The sequence below is a fragment of the Oncorhynchus clarkii genome, chromosome 33, assembly GCF_045791955.1.
Source record: "Oncorhynchus clarkii lewisi isolate Uvic-CL-2024 chromosome 33, UVic_Ocla_1.0, whole genome shotgun sequence".
Classification (NCBI taxonomy): Eukaryota; Metazoa; Chordata; class Actinopteri; order Salmoniformes; family Salmonidae; genus Oncorhynchus; species Oncorhynchus clarkii.
This window is the reverse complement of record NC_092179.1, coordinates 15,564,922-15,582,437: the sequence shown is the minus strand read 5'-3', so window position 1 is coordinate 15,582,437 and position 17,516 is coordinate 15,564,922. Positions and strand designations below refer to the sequence as shown.

At 42.0% G+C, this 17,516-nt stretch overlaps 1 protein-coding gene across 5 annotated transcripts in view; it reads left to right on the top strand.

Annotated features, from left to right (window-relative positions):
* Positions 1-2,543: 2,543 nt before the first annotated feature.
* Positions 2,544-17,516, top strand: part of LOC139393160 (scm-like with four MBT domains protein 2) — a 117,641-nt gene continuing 102,668 nt past the window's right edge. For 4 of the 5 annotated variants that reach the window (XM_071141558.1, XM_071141555.1, XM_071141556.1 and 1 more), the window contains exons 1-4: positions 2,544-2,635; positions 7,512-7,694; positions 10,864-10,958; positions 14,180-14,420. In XM_071141558.1, the coding sequence (XP_070997659.1) occupies positions 7,604-7,694; positions 10,864-10,958; positions 14,180-14,420 (427 nt within the window). In that variant the 5' untranslated portion in view covers positions 2,544-2,635; positions 7,512-7,603. Of the gene's footprint in view, positions 2,636-7,385; positions 7,695-10,863; positions 10,959-14,179; positions 14,421-17,516 lie in introns of those variants that run through there. The other variant, XM_071141554.1, reaches the window with a different exon arrangement.

Here is a 17,516-nt window from a genome sequence, read left to right as displayed (position 1 = left end):
CCCTCACGGCCTTTCTAGTGTTAATAAGCAAAAACGACTTTGAATGGCCATGGCCTAGTCATCAAGCCACTATTGTCCAGTTATGGAATGAGGAGGGAATTGGAATCGAATTAATTACTGATTAATAACGTAGTCAAATCTATATCCATAGCCTATGGGTTTGCAATAGGCCTATGGCATTTTATTAAATCCAAAGGTTTATGATAGGCCAACTCCATGGTCATTGTCAAGGCAGGCTAGATGAATTTGGGAGTTATTGAGTTGTAGAGACAAACCATCACTTTTCTTCTGACTGGCACACAGACAAAGGGCAGTGGCCCGTGCAATGCATGCGTCGCACGTGGGGGATAATCTGTTCCCCCGCGCACTTGTTAAAGCCTCTTCTATGGCAGATCAAACCGCGCGTTTCTTACCAACCATCTGTTACCAGCACCTCACCACCACGTGCACACGCACACTTCCCTCCGCGGGGATGGACCGCGAGTGGCGAAGTCGCGGAGAGGCATTCGCGTCACCAAAGGGGTGCGGATGAGGCCGGTGGTGGCTAGGCAACTCAGACTATTCGGTAGGCCTATTTAAGGGACTGCTTTTTTTGTTTGAGTAGCAAGTGGAAAATGATGCTCATTCCTAATAGCACTGTTATGGGATGGTGACAGCCGAAGGAGGTTGCAGGATTTACCAAAATCATGATCCAACAAGTAGGTCTATATTGCGCAATTTAGATTTTGCATTATTGTGCCGCACTTTAAAACAATTGATTTACTCACAGTCTATACCAAATAGTATAGCCTGACATTCTACACACCTAAAACCTCCACAATACACTGTTGTAACTATAGTTTTCAAACAATCATGCATATTTTTTATGTACATTTATTTAGTCAAAAGAATATCCTCATAAGATATGATACCCAGTTCAAGACAGTTTAAAATGTGATATTTCATACACGCATCATGTCTGTCTGTTCCCATTCAGTTGTCGAGTGGGCCTACACACGCTCTGCCACTAGAGGATAGCATTGACTTTGGTATGAAATACCTTTAAATGTTACAGTAATGCTTGAACGCTATATCAATTATTTGATGAAATGGACAATCTTCCATATGGAGTAGGCATGTTAAATATGTGTCATTTAGTGAGAACAATAAAATGATGACAGCCACTTTAGTACATGAGGCATTCCAAAAATGTGACAGGACAGTAGGGCTGCTTCTAATGCAATATCCATTGAATGCGATGCTTTTGTTACATTGTCATGAAGATACCCTGATCATATTATAGTTGATAATACAATTCAATTTATGGAAACTCAAAACGTTCATGCCTTGCTGAGTCGCCTTCAGTTTGGGACTTTGGAGACATGGGCCGAACTGGGACCATATGAGGCCCGTATACCCCCATTTGCTTCTGGACCCCATGAATACAAAGGCTTGGTTGACGGACAGAATGATCATGAGCGTACTCGCTTTTATCAATGCATTGCTTATCAATGAATTTCAATGGTTTCATCTCATGTAGGCTGCTCTAAGTGTTTTAATAAAGTGCATAAACGTTTTCAGTTTTCAGTCAAGTGGAAACAGTTTTGACATTATGCACTAACATTACAAGAACAACACAAATTGAGCTGTTAAAAACCGATATCATTTTAACTTGTCTTTTAAATGAATACGACTTCTGTGCAGTATGTTACACTGAATTCCCTTGTAATCAGTAAGACATTCTGTCTCTCGTGCACACTGAACATTGAGTTATGTTTCATTATATGTTAAATAGCATAATTCTTAAGAAAAACACACAATTAACCGAAAGAAAATGGGTTAGCACATGCATAGGCCTATAGTTGGTTAATTGGTTTGAAAGTCAAATAGTTGTTAGACAAGCATTTTTGGCTCCAGGCTTAAACAGGTTTTTATCTTTGACTATACAGTATGCCTATTGGCTCCTGTTTGGATTTGTGTATTGGACACTTATATTTCACATGTAAAAACACCCTTAATAGAAGATATTAACTATATTCCCATTTTTAAACAATGAAAACAATTAGTCTCGACAATAAAAATAAAAATAAAAAACATCTATCATGAATTGGTCTCCCGAGTGGCGCAGTGGTCTAAGGCACTGCATCTCAGTGTTAGAGGCGGCACTACAGACCCTGGTTCGATTCCATGCTGTATCACAACAGGCCGTGATTGCCCTGCGTCGTCCGTGTTAGGGTTTGACCGGGGTAGGCCGTCATTGTAAATAAGAATGTGTTCTTAACTGACTTGCCTAGTTAAATATAGATTTAAAACTTGTTTCAGAATTGTACAAATGGTGGCTTCATCATTGTGTAAACACACTGGTAACAATAACTATGTGTTGTGTATTTCAGCTATGAAAGACCGAGGGGTTAAAATATGGGGTGGGTAGTCTACTTCGACATTCTATTTATAATTGGCTGAACAAATTTCGTAACTGCACTAAAGGTCATTGAAGGAGTTGGTTTGAAAATAATCTGAAGATTTTTTGGACATGCGCAGATGTGAGATGCCATATTGGAACGAGCTCTGTGCTGTGCAGTTGGAAGACGTCGCTCGCTGGCTTCCACCGAACGAAAAAGGCTCGCAAATTTGATTCGAAAAAAACATAATTAAGGTAAGACAGGTGACAGGTTGACGCTTCTTTAAATATTTATGTAGGTTACTAATCCAGAGCCGTCGTTTTCTCGACGAAATATCTACCGTGAATGGTTTTTCCTGGCTAAAACCTTTAACCATTCCTACCCGAGGCTGTTTCTCTAGAAACAGAAATACTGGCGTATTCAGGAGCCAAGTTGTTCAAAGTGTTTTTACGTGCGTAATTATAGCTTTCACATGCGGTGAGAACGTCGCTTCGTGGCACTTTAAATTTAGTTAGTATGATTGTTTTTCTTTATTTAATGTAAACCTTGATGCAAAATAAATTGGTTACATAAACATTTATTTTAATGCTTGCCGTGCATAGGAAAAACACATTTCAATAAGCCTGATAAATGAATTTCCATCTAACGGTCTGCTTTCTACTGAAAACGATAAAATAGTGAAATGCTCATAAGTTCACACCACTGACTTCGTTTTAAATGTTCATATTTACAGTTTAAACGTGTAGGTGTGTCATGCTTTTTCCACAGATAGGTGCGCAAAGGCATCGGAAAATACCGGACATTGCCAATATGCCAAACCACTTTCAACATGGCGGGTTTTGGTGTGTAAAAAACTGCATGTAAAATCTTTGAATGAGGAAAAAAATGAATTACTGCAGTTAACCGTCCAGTTTTAGTTTCTTTTGATGCACATTAACAAGCTCTAATGAATTAAATTAGAAGTGGACGCTTAGCAATAACGTTAGAGTTTTTTTCCGCTGCAATACTTTGTGAGCAAAGTACATTAGCGAAGTGCGAAATACAAATGACTGACTGTGTAACGCGCCGAGAGGACTTCGACGACACCCGTATCCCACGAATGCACAGTACGCCTAGCTACATTTCCTGTTTCACTTTATCAGCTTTAGCAGTTACAATCCATTTTTTTTCTCGTTATTTAGTAGACATAGAATAATGGTCTGATGAGCGGTTCCGTTTGTCTTTTTAATCATCCATCAAGGTTCTAACATCCAATCTTGATGATTGTAAAATTGCACGAGGTAATTCTTCCAATCCGACGTTATGCCAAATTTCTATGATGAAGTTTCTACTTGGGTTAAACCGCGCATATATCCATTTAATTATTTATTTTTTTATTGCGGGCGGTCAGCAAAACCGGAGTTTAGCTGCACATTATTCTGATGATCCCTCTTCGGAATTACATTCGGCTCCATAATGAATATAAAAATAAGCCACGCTTCCGAATGAACAGTGATGTGCATGTGCGCACTCATGCATATTCAGGCTGCGTATTGCCATAAAACCCTAAAACATACGGTAGTTCCGCGGCTGTCATATGTGAGATCGTTTTGCCTTGGTACTGGTGTAGCCTAGATGGAATGGAAGTAAGCAACATCACAGAGAAGATCTCGCCTCTTTACAGTAAAACCCTATGAAGTGTCCAGGGATCTGGTATAGGGGTAAAGATGATCAAGGATGCATGGTTATTGATGGTTTTATTCATGTACTCCTCAGCGCCGTTCATAATCGATATTTTGGTAGCAGATGCCATTGTATGGTTCTAATGGAAGAACAGATGAAACATTGATGGATTGGCACTGCTCTGTGAGTGAAGACAGAGAATTGTATTAGCCAAGAACAACTTACATTACTAACACATCTTTCACAGTGATTTACATAACACAATGATATGGAAAACGGATGAATTAAGTCATTAGGTCAAGGCTGTGACTTGACATCGTCAGTTCAGAAGTGTCTGCTGTAGTTTTAGGTGAAATAATGGCAAAGGGTAACCACATCCCCGGGATAATTGCTCATGGGAAGTGTCTGGCTGACTAGATTAATTGCAATGTAAAGAAAGCCAAATTTAGTTTTCTCCACTAAGAGTCTTCAGTGAGGTGTGTGGATGAATGATTCACAGGAGTTTAAAAATATATATATTTTCTTCTTTTGACCCGATCATGAGCGACTCAATGTCTGGAGGAGAGATAATGAGAATCACGTGGCACAAGAGTCAACATAACAGACACAACGTGCTCTGCGCAGAAAGGCTGTCCAATGATTGGCCTACATCGGATGTTTTTTCTTCAAAGAAGATAAAGACATCTTATTAAACAACACGACATTTGGAATAAGATCAAACAACATCCATTTCCATCTATTTTCGATTATTTTTTAGTTTATGGAAAAAGTAATCACATAGACCTTCTGGTGTGATGTTACTCAAACAATGGCTTGATGCTGGAGAAGTTTCCTGAAGACTGCTGCTGTAGGCAGTAGGCTGCCCATTGGTATGTTTTCTCATTACCTCTGTGCATTGTGGCCTGTCTGTCTGTCTGCCCGGGGCAGTTGTTTGCACTTCAGTCTTTTAAATATCTCAGTCAGCTGATCTCACACAGCATCACAGGCTGTTTAAGGAACACACCAGGCTAGATGAGCCATAGAGACAAGACACGATATTCTACTGATATATTATACTAATACATCATAGATACTAACAAATCATGAAATCTCTCTTTGGATGTAATATTGTAGATTACATAGTGAGTGATAAAACAGAAGTGTAGAAATCGTTGAGAGATCATTACTCTTAACAGGATAAATTGTTTCAAATTTTGATACCTACAAACAAAAACATGACGGGAGATGAGGAAGGACACACCCAGCCCAAATAGTGTTAGTTAATCTGTTAATTCCCCATTAAATCTTTCTATTGTCCTGGTTGGGGTTTCAGAGAAAGGCAGCTAAGGGACGGCGTGTGGTGCCTACTGGACTCATCAGGGCTAACCCATTACACCACCCCCCCACCATCTCAATCTGACGAGGTTTTAACCAGGAAAAACCTGCGTCTCAGATTAACACACAGATCAGCCTAATCCCCAGGATCCAATCTGGGCTGCTCACTAGGATACTGGGGACGAGTATGGACCAATATGTTTCAATTTAGTGATTTAGTTAGGATGCTTTTGTTTTTAAACAACAATTAGTGAACAAAATATATCAGAATTGGACTGCCTGTTTAAACGCAACCTTAGATCCTCCTGGCTGAATGCTATAATAGTGAACCTTTTCGATTTAAATCAGTGAGAACATTTCTGGGATAAGTGACCCTCTGTCTGTGAGATACGTTGCCCGGATCTCTATATCCTGTAAACCTACATGTACATCTGTGATTTTCTCTGATTGTGTCCGAGACATTGTGGTTTATACTACATTTGAGTTATTTAATGGACCCTGTGGACTGTGATCTCTGATAGTTTCTGGACTGAAGTCAGTAGATGGATCATATGTTTGCGTTCCGGAGAATGTGGACTATCAGACAGAGTGGAGAGGGACAGGGGGCAGCGTCATGTGAGTCCAATTAGACCAGCTTGTTGTTTACGCTATGGATATATGTGTGTTTGGATCCCTGCGTGACAGAGAACACATTCAGAAGGATTACATGTTGTGAAAGGACACAGCTATGCAATTAAGCATCGAGGTGATTTGAATGCATTTCCAATGATGTTCCTCATGCTATAAAAACGCATGATGACAAGCACAAAGCATTGCCTATTGCTCTTTTGAATGGGGATTTGAATGCTTAGGCAAATTTGCGAAGTCTGCAGAGAGTTGTTTTTGTGTATTAGTTTGATTGAAGGGAATTGGTATGAATCTGCTCTATGAATCAGTGTTAATTGAGCATTTGATGGAAGTGCGTGCAGTTCGAGTGAGTCATAGCGGAGGCTGAGCGAAATGGCAGTCATCCCAAAATATCACAATTGTGACCATGTGATCTGGCAAAGAGACAGAGTGGAAAAACAATAGGAAAATATTTTGTTTGTTTTTCTCTAAGATCTTTGAGATAAAACACAATTCTGAGTAAATTATGACTAAGCGTTATGATTCCTGTATGAGCGATTTAAGTCATTTGAAATACCTCTTCTTTCGTAATGGTTTATGTAACGCTGATCTTTGTGGCGTGTGTCGGTCCTGTTCATCTACCTTATTTCAACTGTGATTGGTTATCTCTTGTGGCTGAAGAGCTGTGCTGAGGCATGCAAATCCACGACAGCAGAAACTGCACATTGCTCTCGCAGACTGTACCAAGCAGAGACATCGAAATACACTGTGCTGAGCAGGTATTCTATGCTGTACATATACCATTTGTAGAACAGAGGCTATTCCTTCTGTGCAGTGCTTCTGTGCAGTGGGCTGTTGTGTAGGCAAAACCGCTCGTTCTCTCACAGAGTATTCGTGACCATTAAAGTTCAATCAGGAGAAACGACATCTCTGCCTTTAGATTTTGTGGCATAGAGAAAGTTAAGATATCAGACAGGGGAGGAGATAAAAAATAATACTCTGAGCAAAAGAGAATGTTTTGGGATTGTCACCCCCCCCAGACATTATTTCCTAAGTTCTTAATGATGAAATGCCTAATGTATGCTATGTTGTAAATGTGAACATGAATTAATGCCCCCATTTCAGATTACTCTGATGTTTTTCTTGCTGTACCCAATGATTTATGAAAACTTGCTTGGTGAGTCCTCATTGTGGTTTGTGGTACACACTTTATTCTAATATTTATGAAATGCATTGTTATATTTGGTAACACTTACTTATTTTCCCTCGACTCCAACCCCATTTGATGCATGGAACGGATGTGGGTGGAGCTCTGTCTACATAAGGGTGCTAATACATTTTCAAAAGCTCTGACGAAGGCCTTGAGGCAGACACGTAAAGCTCATTAAAGAGCGGTGACGCTATCAAGAGCAGTGTGCGGGTTTCTTCTTTTTCCTCATCTGTATGGTCTGAAATAATTGCCCGTATTGTCTTTCGTTACAGTTTAGATGGACATGGTATGGATTTTAATGCTCCATTCCTACTTAACTCCTCCTTTGTGTGACACAGTGGAGGAATGAGGGAGATGCAGTGAAGACTGGGGAGTCTGAAGACAGACGGACAAAGGGTAAAAGGGTAAAGGTTACCAGGAAAAGAGCAGGATGCAGTCCCGCCCACAGGACAGGCCGTTGGCCCTCTCCGCGGGGAAATCCCACAGCCCGACCAATGGGAGAGAAGAACGGGTGTACTCAGGTGAGGGATTTTACCTACACTTTTTACTCTTCGATCCCTTCCTCATTTTTTGTCTGCCATTGTTTGATGACACGTGAAGCGCACAACCGTTTATCTCCATTGTATCACAATTACAACAGGGGGTTGTGGTTTCAAAATGCTCAGTGATTGCATTGAAAAGCAGCCATTTTCCAATTTTTCCCATTCCTTTTGACATGCCACACCATTATTGACCTTTATCGAGGTCTCAGAATGCTTGTAGTGCAGGGCTATTCTTTTGTTTTGATTGTTCAGCAGGAATCTGCAGCAGCCACTGTGTCAAACTGTGAGAGAATCTGGTCCAGTTTACCTGGTCAGTGGTGTGGGGATGTATGAGCTGGCTCTAGAGTCATAGTTAGTCTCTCTGTCATTGTTTTCCTGTGTTCACTTCCTTGTTCTGTAATGTTCAGCCCGACAAGGTGCTTCTTATCAGATGAACAGACTGGAAAAGTGGAACTCGGATTAAAAGAAATAGAAAACAGGAATGTTTTGTCGGGCGGACAGGAAAGAGGAAATGCAACTCACCTAGGAACATTTTCTCAACACTACAGTTGATCTAACATCTTCTTAATTATAAACATATTTTTAAGGAAAAAGTGCTTTTCTGACTCCCAAATACAAGATTGCTTTTTGTTAAAAGCAGCGTTCGTAACGTGACCCCTTTGAATCAGGTGGAGATGGATAGTGGAAGGTATGATGTTATAGCCTTTGTAAAGGTCTGGGGATGTGGAGTGTGAACACACAAACACACACTACTATGTGTAAAGGAGAAGTGCAAGCCTAGCAGATTCTTTTCAGAAAACCCCCGACTGCAACAACTGGTAGTTTCTTCCCTCTCATTAGTGCAGGTTAAGTCCCACACACAAAGTCCCATGAGACACAGCCTAGAGGGGAGAAACCGCACACACACACACACACACACACACACACACACACACACACACACACACACACACACACAGAGAAGACACATTATACCTTGTCCAAGTAACAGTCTCCCACCGGCAAATTAAACAGTTCTCACCTTGAGGAGAAATATTAGTTGAATGATGTAGGACCTGGAACACACACACACATAAAACTCACTAAAGATCAGATACATTTTCAAGTGACCTCATTTGGATGGTTGAAAAGAGACTGAATTGCATTTCAGCCGGTTCCTGCTGTGTTCTGTATAAAGTTCCTTCCCCGTAGATTTAGAGAAATGACATTGGTGTGTGTGATCAGATCTCACCCTGCTTGTCTCATTAAATCTGTATGTTATGCTTATTACGACGTATCTGTTTACATAGTGACTTTGATCGTTGCAGAATGAAGGCGTACACATTTTTTCCCCCACTCCACACTAACTGTATTCCACTTGACTCTTTCGCTCGGGACTGAGGAAACATTCTGTTTTACTTACAACATTATTCTTGTTTCATTGCTTTTTCTCCACTCCACTGCATTGTATTTTATTTTAATTTGATTTAACCTTCATTTTGACAGGGAGTCGATGCTAAGACCAAGGTCTCTTTTCTAGATGAGCCCTGTTTAGCACAGGAATACTCATAAAAATACACTATACACATTAAACTACATATCCAAGAAATTAGAGTTCAAAAATCACAATAATGGATTTAATTTAACTGCAGATAATATTGTTATAAAGGCCACTTCCTTAGTAGGTGACGTCAGAGATCACCATGTCAGAGAAGTGGGTGCTCGGGACGATAGACGAGTTTCCCACTAGTAATTAACAGTTGGAGGGCTGTTCAAGTGGATTGTTTCCAGTCATATGTGATATGTTCCCACTTCCCACTTGGTTACGAACGCACCATGACACTGCCTCTTTAAGTGCCAGATGCACAGTTGTGACTCTGATGAAGAGGGCTTGTCTGTAGCATGGGACATCAACCATTCCGGGTTAATGTAATGGTCTGTACCTGTTAAGTGCCTTCACAGTGTGCACTGGTCAATTCATTGAAGGCTTTGGCTTGCATATATAGAGCAGATACTGTTTGCTGAAATGAATGCAAGAGGGACGTTTGTAACGTGGCTCTAGCTCTTTCACGAGGTGCTGAAACCCTCTGTTCTCAACCACCGAGAATGGGTGCATACCTGCGGCTCTAAACCAAAGACTAAATAATTATAAACATAGTCCACCTATCACTCCTGTAATTTCTTTGGCCCAGTCAGAATCAGCTGCCAAGGAATGCTTGAATGCAGAGGTGAGACGATGTTCTGTTTCTTTGCTCTTCTGTCTTGCTCCGGTATACTGGGGTGATGTCAGCGTATGTGTCAACATATTTGAGGTGTTGGCAGATGCGTAGGCCATTCTCGTTGAGCAGTGGCGACATACTGTTAATGCTTTATCCACAACTCTCTGTCCATCTGTGTTGTAATCTACGAGGAAGCCAAAATGTTCCCAAACTGGAGATTTAAACGATGATGGAAGAGATCCCCCATTTCTGGTTTATCGACCCCCACCACTCACCATCGTACAGAACTAGCTCCCAGCTGCGCCTCACCAAAGGACAGTTTGAAATGAGCCAATTAAGATTTTAATTTGGATTACAACGTGCGCATAGGCTCAAGTTGTTTGAACGGAATAGACTGAAAAAAGATTCCAGCTCAGATTTAGTGAAGAGACGTAGGACTGTACATTTGACACGTATTGATTTAGCACATCCAGGGCAACTTACATACATTTGAGTGCATACATGTTCATACTTTTTTCACCCATACTGGTCCACTGCAGGAATCAAACCCACAACCCTGGTGTTGCAAGGCCCATGTTCTACCAACTGAGCCACACAGGACCTCTGAAAGCCTATAGGGCTAGTGTTTATTTAACATTTTTATGTGTTCATTCGGGTTCAGTGTGAACCGAACTTTGATACAGAATGCAGGGATGTGTATTGAACCTATCGCCTGCAATAAATAATAACTGTGTCCAAGGGCTTCAATACAGTGGCATCCGCATTCATATAGACAATATCACCCTAGTCTGTAACCGGTATGAATGTCGACTGAATGATTTTGTTTCTGTTAGTTAATGAAATGAAACATGTCATTATTGAGTGTGATGGTTGTTTTTATGGTGATCTTTAATGTTTTGTGACTGGGTTGGTGGCAGTCAAAATGGTTGACGGCACTTTCTTCCTATCAGACGCAGACTCCATGGAGGAAGAGGCCGACTTTAATTGGGAGGAGTACCTAGAGGAGACGGGGGCGACCGCTGCACCCCACACCGCTTTCAAACATGTGAGTGAGAAACACACGTTTACATTTCCATAACCCCCACAACATCTTGTAAACACTGTTGTTGAATGAGTGGCAATCACGCAAATCCCTTTAAACATGTGTTTGAGTGAGAATGTACTTTAGCTAATGATGTTAAACACAGTGTAGTTAGGCTCACAGGCTCAGTCATGACTTACTTGCTGAAGACCACACTCAAACACAGTCACATATTCAGAGTCACTGCTGTTGACTGAGACTCAAATACCAAATCAAATCAAATCAAATGTATTTATATAGCCCTTCGTACATCAGCTGATATCTCAGTGCTGTACAGAAACCCAGCCTAAAACCCCAAACAGCAAGCAATGCAGGTGTAGAAGCACCTGAGCATACCAGAGATGACATACCCTGCATCGTCATTGTTGCATCTGTGCATTCGGAAAGTATTCAGACCCCTTGACTTGTTCCACATTTTGTTACGTTACAGCCTTATTCTAAAATGGATTAAATCGTTTTTTTCTCTCATCAATCTATACCCCATAATGACAAAGAAAAAACGGAAATACCACATTCACATTAGTATTCAGACCCTTTACTCAGTACTTTGTTATAGCACCTTTGGCAGCGATTACAGCCTCAAGTCTTCATGGATATGACGCTACAAGCTTGGCACACCTGTATTTGGGGAGTTTCTCCCATTCCCCACAGATCCGCTCAAGCTCTGTCCGGTTGGATGGGGAGCGTCACTGCACAGCTATTTTCCGGTCTCTACAGAGAGGTTCGATCTGGTTCAAGTGCTGCTCTGGCTGGGCAACTCAAGGACTTTCAGAGACTTGTCCCGAAGCCACTCCTGCATTGTTTTGGCTGTGTGGTTAGGGTCATTGTCCTGTTGGAAGGAGAACCTTTGCCCCAGTCTGAGGTCCTGAGTGCTCTGCAGCAAGTTTAAATCAAGGAGCTCTCTGTACTTTGCTCTGTTCATCTTTCCCTTCATCCTGACTAGTCTCCCAGTCCCTGCCGCTGAAAAACAACCCCACAGCATGATGCTGCCACCACCATGCTTCACCGAGGGATGGTGCCAGGTTTCCTCTAGACGTGACGCATTCAGGCCAAAGAGTTCAATCTTGGTTTCATCAGACCAGAGAATCTTGTTTCTCATGGTCTGAATGTCCTCTAGGTGCCTTTTGGCAAACTCCAAGTGGGCTGTGGTGCCTTTGACTGAGGAGTGGCTTCCGTCTGGCCACTCTACCACAAAGGCCTGATTAGTGGAGTGCTGCAGAGATGATTGTCCTTCTGGAAGGTTCTTCCATCTCCACAGAGGAACTCTGGAGCTCTGTCAGAGTGACCATCGGGTTCTTGGTCACCTCCCTGACCAAGGCCCTTCTCACCCAATTATCAGTTTGGCCAGCTCTAGGAAGAGTCTTGGTGGTTCCAAACTTCTTTCATTAAAGAAGGATGGAGGCCACTGTGTTCTTGGGGACCCTGAATGCTGCAGACATTTTTCGGTACCCTTCCCCAGATCTGGGCCTCGACACAATCCTATCTCGGAGCTCTACGGAAAATTCCTTCTACCTCATGGCTTGTTTTTTTGCTCTGACATGCACTGTCAACTGTGGACAGTCGTGTGCCTTTCCAAATGATGTCCACTCAATTGAATTTAACACAGATGGCTTCCAATCAAGTTGTAGAAACATCTCAAGGATGATCAATGGAAACAGGATGCACCTGAGCTCAATTTCGAGTCTCATAGCAAAGGGTCTGAATACTTATGTAAATAAGGTATTTATGTTTTTTTTTATATATATATATATATATATATTTGCAACAATATCTAAAAACATGTTTTCGCTCTGTCATTATGGGGTGTGTAGATTGATGAGGATTTGTATTTATTTGATCCATTTTAGAATAAGGCTGTAACCTAACAGAATGTGGAAAAAGGGAAGGGGTCTGAATACTTTCGCCAATGTGCTGTACACAGTGTATGTCTATTTTGGCGTCATACACATGTACATTCCTGTGTGACATTTAGCATTGATTCCATTTAATCCAACCCACACCAAACCAGCCAGCCTGAACACAACCCACACAATTACTCAGAGATTATGACTCAGGCTCCATGGAAGTTGGAAAAAGATGGAAAAAGGCATGTATATCTTATAATGTAGCGGAAAGAAAGAAGCGTACAGTATAGAAGTAGACCTTCAGTGTGTTTAATGACGTTGACTGATTTCATAGATGCCAGTTTAAGCGGGCTCAAGCTCTGTGTGTGAAGTCCATGAGGGGTGCGCTGATGTGATTGCCCGTTTTTTATTTTGTGATTGCCCGGGATTGCCCGGAATGGGAGTGTTTGAATATTTGAATGGGAGTGTTGCTGGTAAGTGGACTGAGTCACAGGAAAAGAGCATGATTTCCGCTGAAAATGTGAAATGGTGAAATATCTCTCATGCTCTCAACAGACCTAGTGCCAATTGAAAAAGTGATTAATTGTGGGGTCTTTCTGTCTCGCTCTCTGTCTCGCTCTCAGTCTTCTGTCTTTGTCTCTGTCTCTCTCGCTCTGCCTCTCTTACGTAAGCCATCCAGTGTGATACAGCATATTTGCTTTGTTTTTATCAGGAAGTCATGAAGCCATTTGCATTGTTTTTAGTTCTAAGATGTTGGCTTTTTTCCAGTAACACAGGCAGTGTGTGTGCGTTTGTGTGTTGTGTTTTTTATATAATTGGTTTTTAGATATGTGTGAGTGGGAGCCTGTGGCTATGGTTGAAACACATTACATTATCCATTTCCTGGTACTAGCCCATAGATATGTTCTCTCTCTCTCATCCTCATGTTCTCTCTCTCTCTCTCTCTCTCTCTCGTCCTCAAGTTCTCTCCGTGAGTCACTGTCCGTAAGTGGTTGAAAGATCAGTGGAACTTTAAAGAACCGTTGACTCTTGTGAACAAACAGATTCATAAACAGATAGTGTGGATGGGGAGTTTTTAGAAATGACCTGTTCATTACCTGTGGCCCACCTGTGTTTTACTCTGTCAATCATGGCTCAGCAAGCCATTCAGACTTCCCTCATTTTGCATGTAGACCTGTGGTGTCATCCACTTTAGAACGTCAATGTATAGATGTGCTTTATCTCGCCCAATGCACTTGATTGACCTCTTAAGTGCAAGCCCATTTAGAATCAAGCTCACCTATCACTGTCAGTAAGGGCTGCCTCTTGTGTGACATGGTGCTCTCTGATTGGCGTTCGCAGGTGGACATCAGCCTACAGAGCAGCTTCCAGCCGGGGATGAAGCTGGAGGTGGCCAATAAGAGCAGGCCAGACACTTACTGGGTGGCCACCATCGTCACCACCTGCAGCCAGCTGCTGCTGCTGCGCTTCAGTGGCTATGGAGATGACCGCAAGGCCGACTTCTGGTGTGATGTCATGACAGCCGAACTCCACCCAGTAGGCTGGTGCACCCAGAACAACAAGACCCTCCAACCCCCTGAAGGTAGGGGCAGCACCTGGGAACACGCACGCACACGCGCACACACACACACACACACACGGGGCTGTGAATTTTATATTTGCGTTTTACACTTGAATACATACAACTTAGCCTATAGTGGAAAAACACCCTCTTCATCTGCTGCTTTATAGATCATATACTGAACACACACCTGTAGCTGGACTTTACCTGACCTACTAGTATAATACAACACCTGTAGCTGGGCTTTACCTGACCTACTAGTATAATACAACACCTGTAGCTGGGCTTTACCTGACCTACTAGTATAATACAACACCTGTAGCTGGGCTTTACCTGACCTCCTAGTATAATACAACCCCTGTAGTGGACTTTACCTGACCTCCTAGTATAATACAACACCTGTAGCAGGACTTTACCTAACCTCCTAGTATAATACAACACCTGTAGCTGGACTTTACCTGACCTCCTAGTATAATACAACACCTGTAGTGGACTTTACCTGACCTCCTAGTATCATATAACACCTGTAGCTGGACTTTACCTGGCCTCCTAGTATAATACAACACCTGTAGCTGGACTTTACCTGACCTCCTATTATAATACAACACCTGTAGCTGGACTTTACCTGACCTCCTAGTATAATACAACACCTGTAGCTGGACTTTACCGGACCTCCTAGTATAATACAACCCCTGTAGTGGACTTTACCTGACCTCCTAGTATCATACAACACCTGTAGCTGGACTTTACCTGACCTCCTAGTATCATACAACACCTGTAGCTGGACTTTACCTGACCTCCTAGTTTAATACAACACCTGTAGTGGACTTTACCTGGCCTGTTAGTATAATACAACACCTGTAGCTGTACTTTACCTGACCTCCTGGTTTAATACAACACCCGTCGCTGGACTTTACCTGACCTCCTAGGATAATACAACACCTGTAGTGGACTTTTTCTGACCTCCTAGTATAATACAACACCTGTCGCTGGACTTTACCAGACCTCCTAGTATAATAAAACACCCGTAGTGGACTTTACCAGACCTCCTAGTATAATACAACACCTGTAGAGGACTTATCTGACCTCCTAGTATAATGCAAAACCTGTAGCTGGACTTTACTTGACCTCCTAGTATAATACAACACCTGTAGTGGACTTTACCTGACCTCCTAGTATAATACAACACCTGTAGCTGTACTTTACCTGACCTATTATAATACAACACTTGTCGCTGGACTTTACCTGACCTCCTAGTATAATACAACACCTGTAGTGGACTTTACCTGACCTCCTAGTATAATACAACACCTGTAGCTGGACTTTACCTGACCTCCTATTATAATACAACACCTGTAGCTGGACTTTACCTGACCTCCTAGTATAATACAACACCTGTAGCTGGACTTTACCGGACCTCCTAGTATAATACAACCCCTGTAGTGGACTTTACCTGACCTCCTAGTATCATACAACACCTGTAGCTGGACTTTACCTGACCTCCTAGTATCATACAACACCTGTAGCTGGACTTTACCTGACCTCCTAGTTTAATACAACACCTGTAGTGGACTTTACCTGGCCTGTTAGTATAATACAACACCTGTAGCTGTACTTTACCTGACCTCCTGGTTTAATACAACACCCGTCGCTGGACTTTACCTGACCTCCTAGGATAATACAACACCTGTAGTGGACTTTTTCTGACCTCCTAGTATAATACAACACCTGTCGCTGGACTTTACCAGACCTCCTAGTATAATAAAACACCCGTAGTGGACTTTACCAGACCTCCTAGTATAATACAACACCTGTAGAGGACTTATCTGACCTCCTAGTATAATGCAAAACCTGTAGCTGGACTTTACTTGACCTCCTAGTATAATACAACACCTGTAGTGGACTTTACCTGACCTCCTAGTATAATACAACACCTGTAGCTGTACTTTACCTGACCTATTATAATACAACACTTGTCGCTGGACTTTACCTGACCTCCTAGTATAATACAACACCTGTAGTGGACTTTACCTGACCTCCTAGTATAATACAACACCTGTAGCTGGACTTTACCTGACCTCCTAGTATAATACAACCCCTGTAGTGGACTTTACCTGACCTCCTAGTATCATACAACACCTGTAGCTGGACTTTACCTGACCTCCTAGTATCATACAACACCTGTAGCTGGACTTTACCTGACCTCCTAGTTTAATACAACACCTGTAGTGGACTTTACCTGGCCTGTTAGTATAATACAACACCTGTAGCTGTACTTTACCTGACCTCCTGGTTTAATACAACACCCGTCGCTGGACTTTACCTGACCTCCTAGGATAATACAACACCTGTAGTGGACTTTTTCTGACCTCCTAGTATAATACAACACCTGTCGCTGGACTTTACCAGACCTCCTAGTATAATAAAACACCCGTAGTGGACTTTACCTGACCTCCTAGTATAATACAACACCTGTAGCTGTACTTTACCTGACCTATTATAATACAACACTTGTCGCTGGACTTTACCTGACCTCCTAGTATAATACAACACCTGTAGCTGGACTTTACCTGACCTCCGAGTATAATACAACACCTGTAGTGGACTTTACCTGGCCTCCTAGTATAATACAACACCTGTAGCTGGACTTTACCTGACCTCCTAGTATCATATAACACCTGTAGCTGGACTTTACCTGACCTCCTAGTATAATACAACACCTGTAGCTGTACTTTACCTGACCTCCTAGTTTAATACAACACCTGCAGTGGACTTTACCTGACCTCCTAGTATAATACAACACCTGTAGCTGTACTTTACCTGACCTCCTAGTATAATACAACACCTGTAGCTGGACTTTACCTGACCTCCTAGGATAATACAACACCTGTAGTGGACTTTACCTGACCTCCTAGTATAATACAACACCTGTAGTGGACTTTACCTGACCTCCTAGTATAATACAACACCTGTAGTGGACTTTAACTGACCTCCTAGTATCATACAACACCTGTAGCTGGACTTTAACTGACCTCCTAGTATCATACAACACCTGTAGCTGGACTTTACCTGACCTCCTAGTTTAATACAACACCTGTAGTGGACTTTACCTGGCCT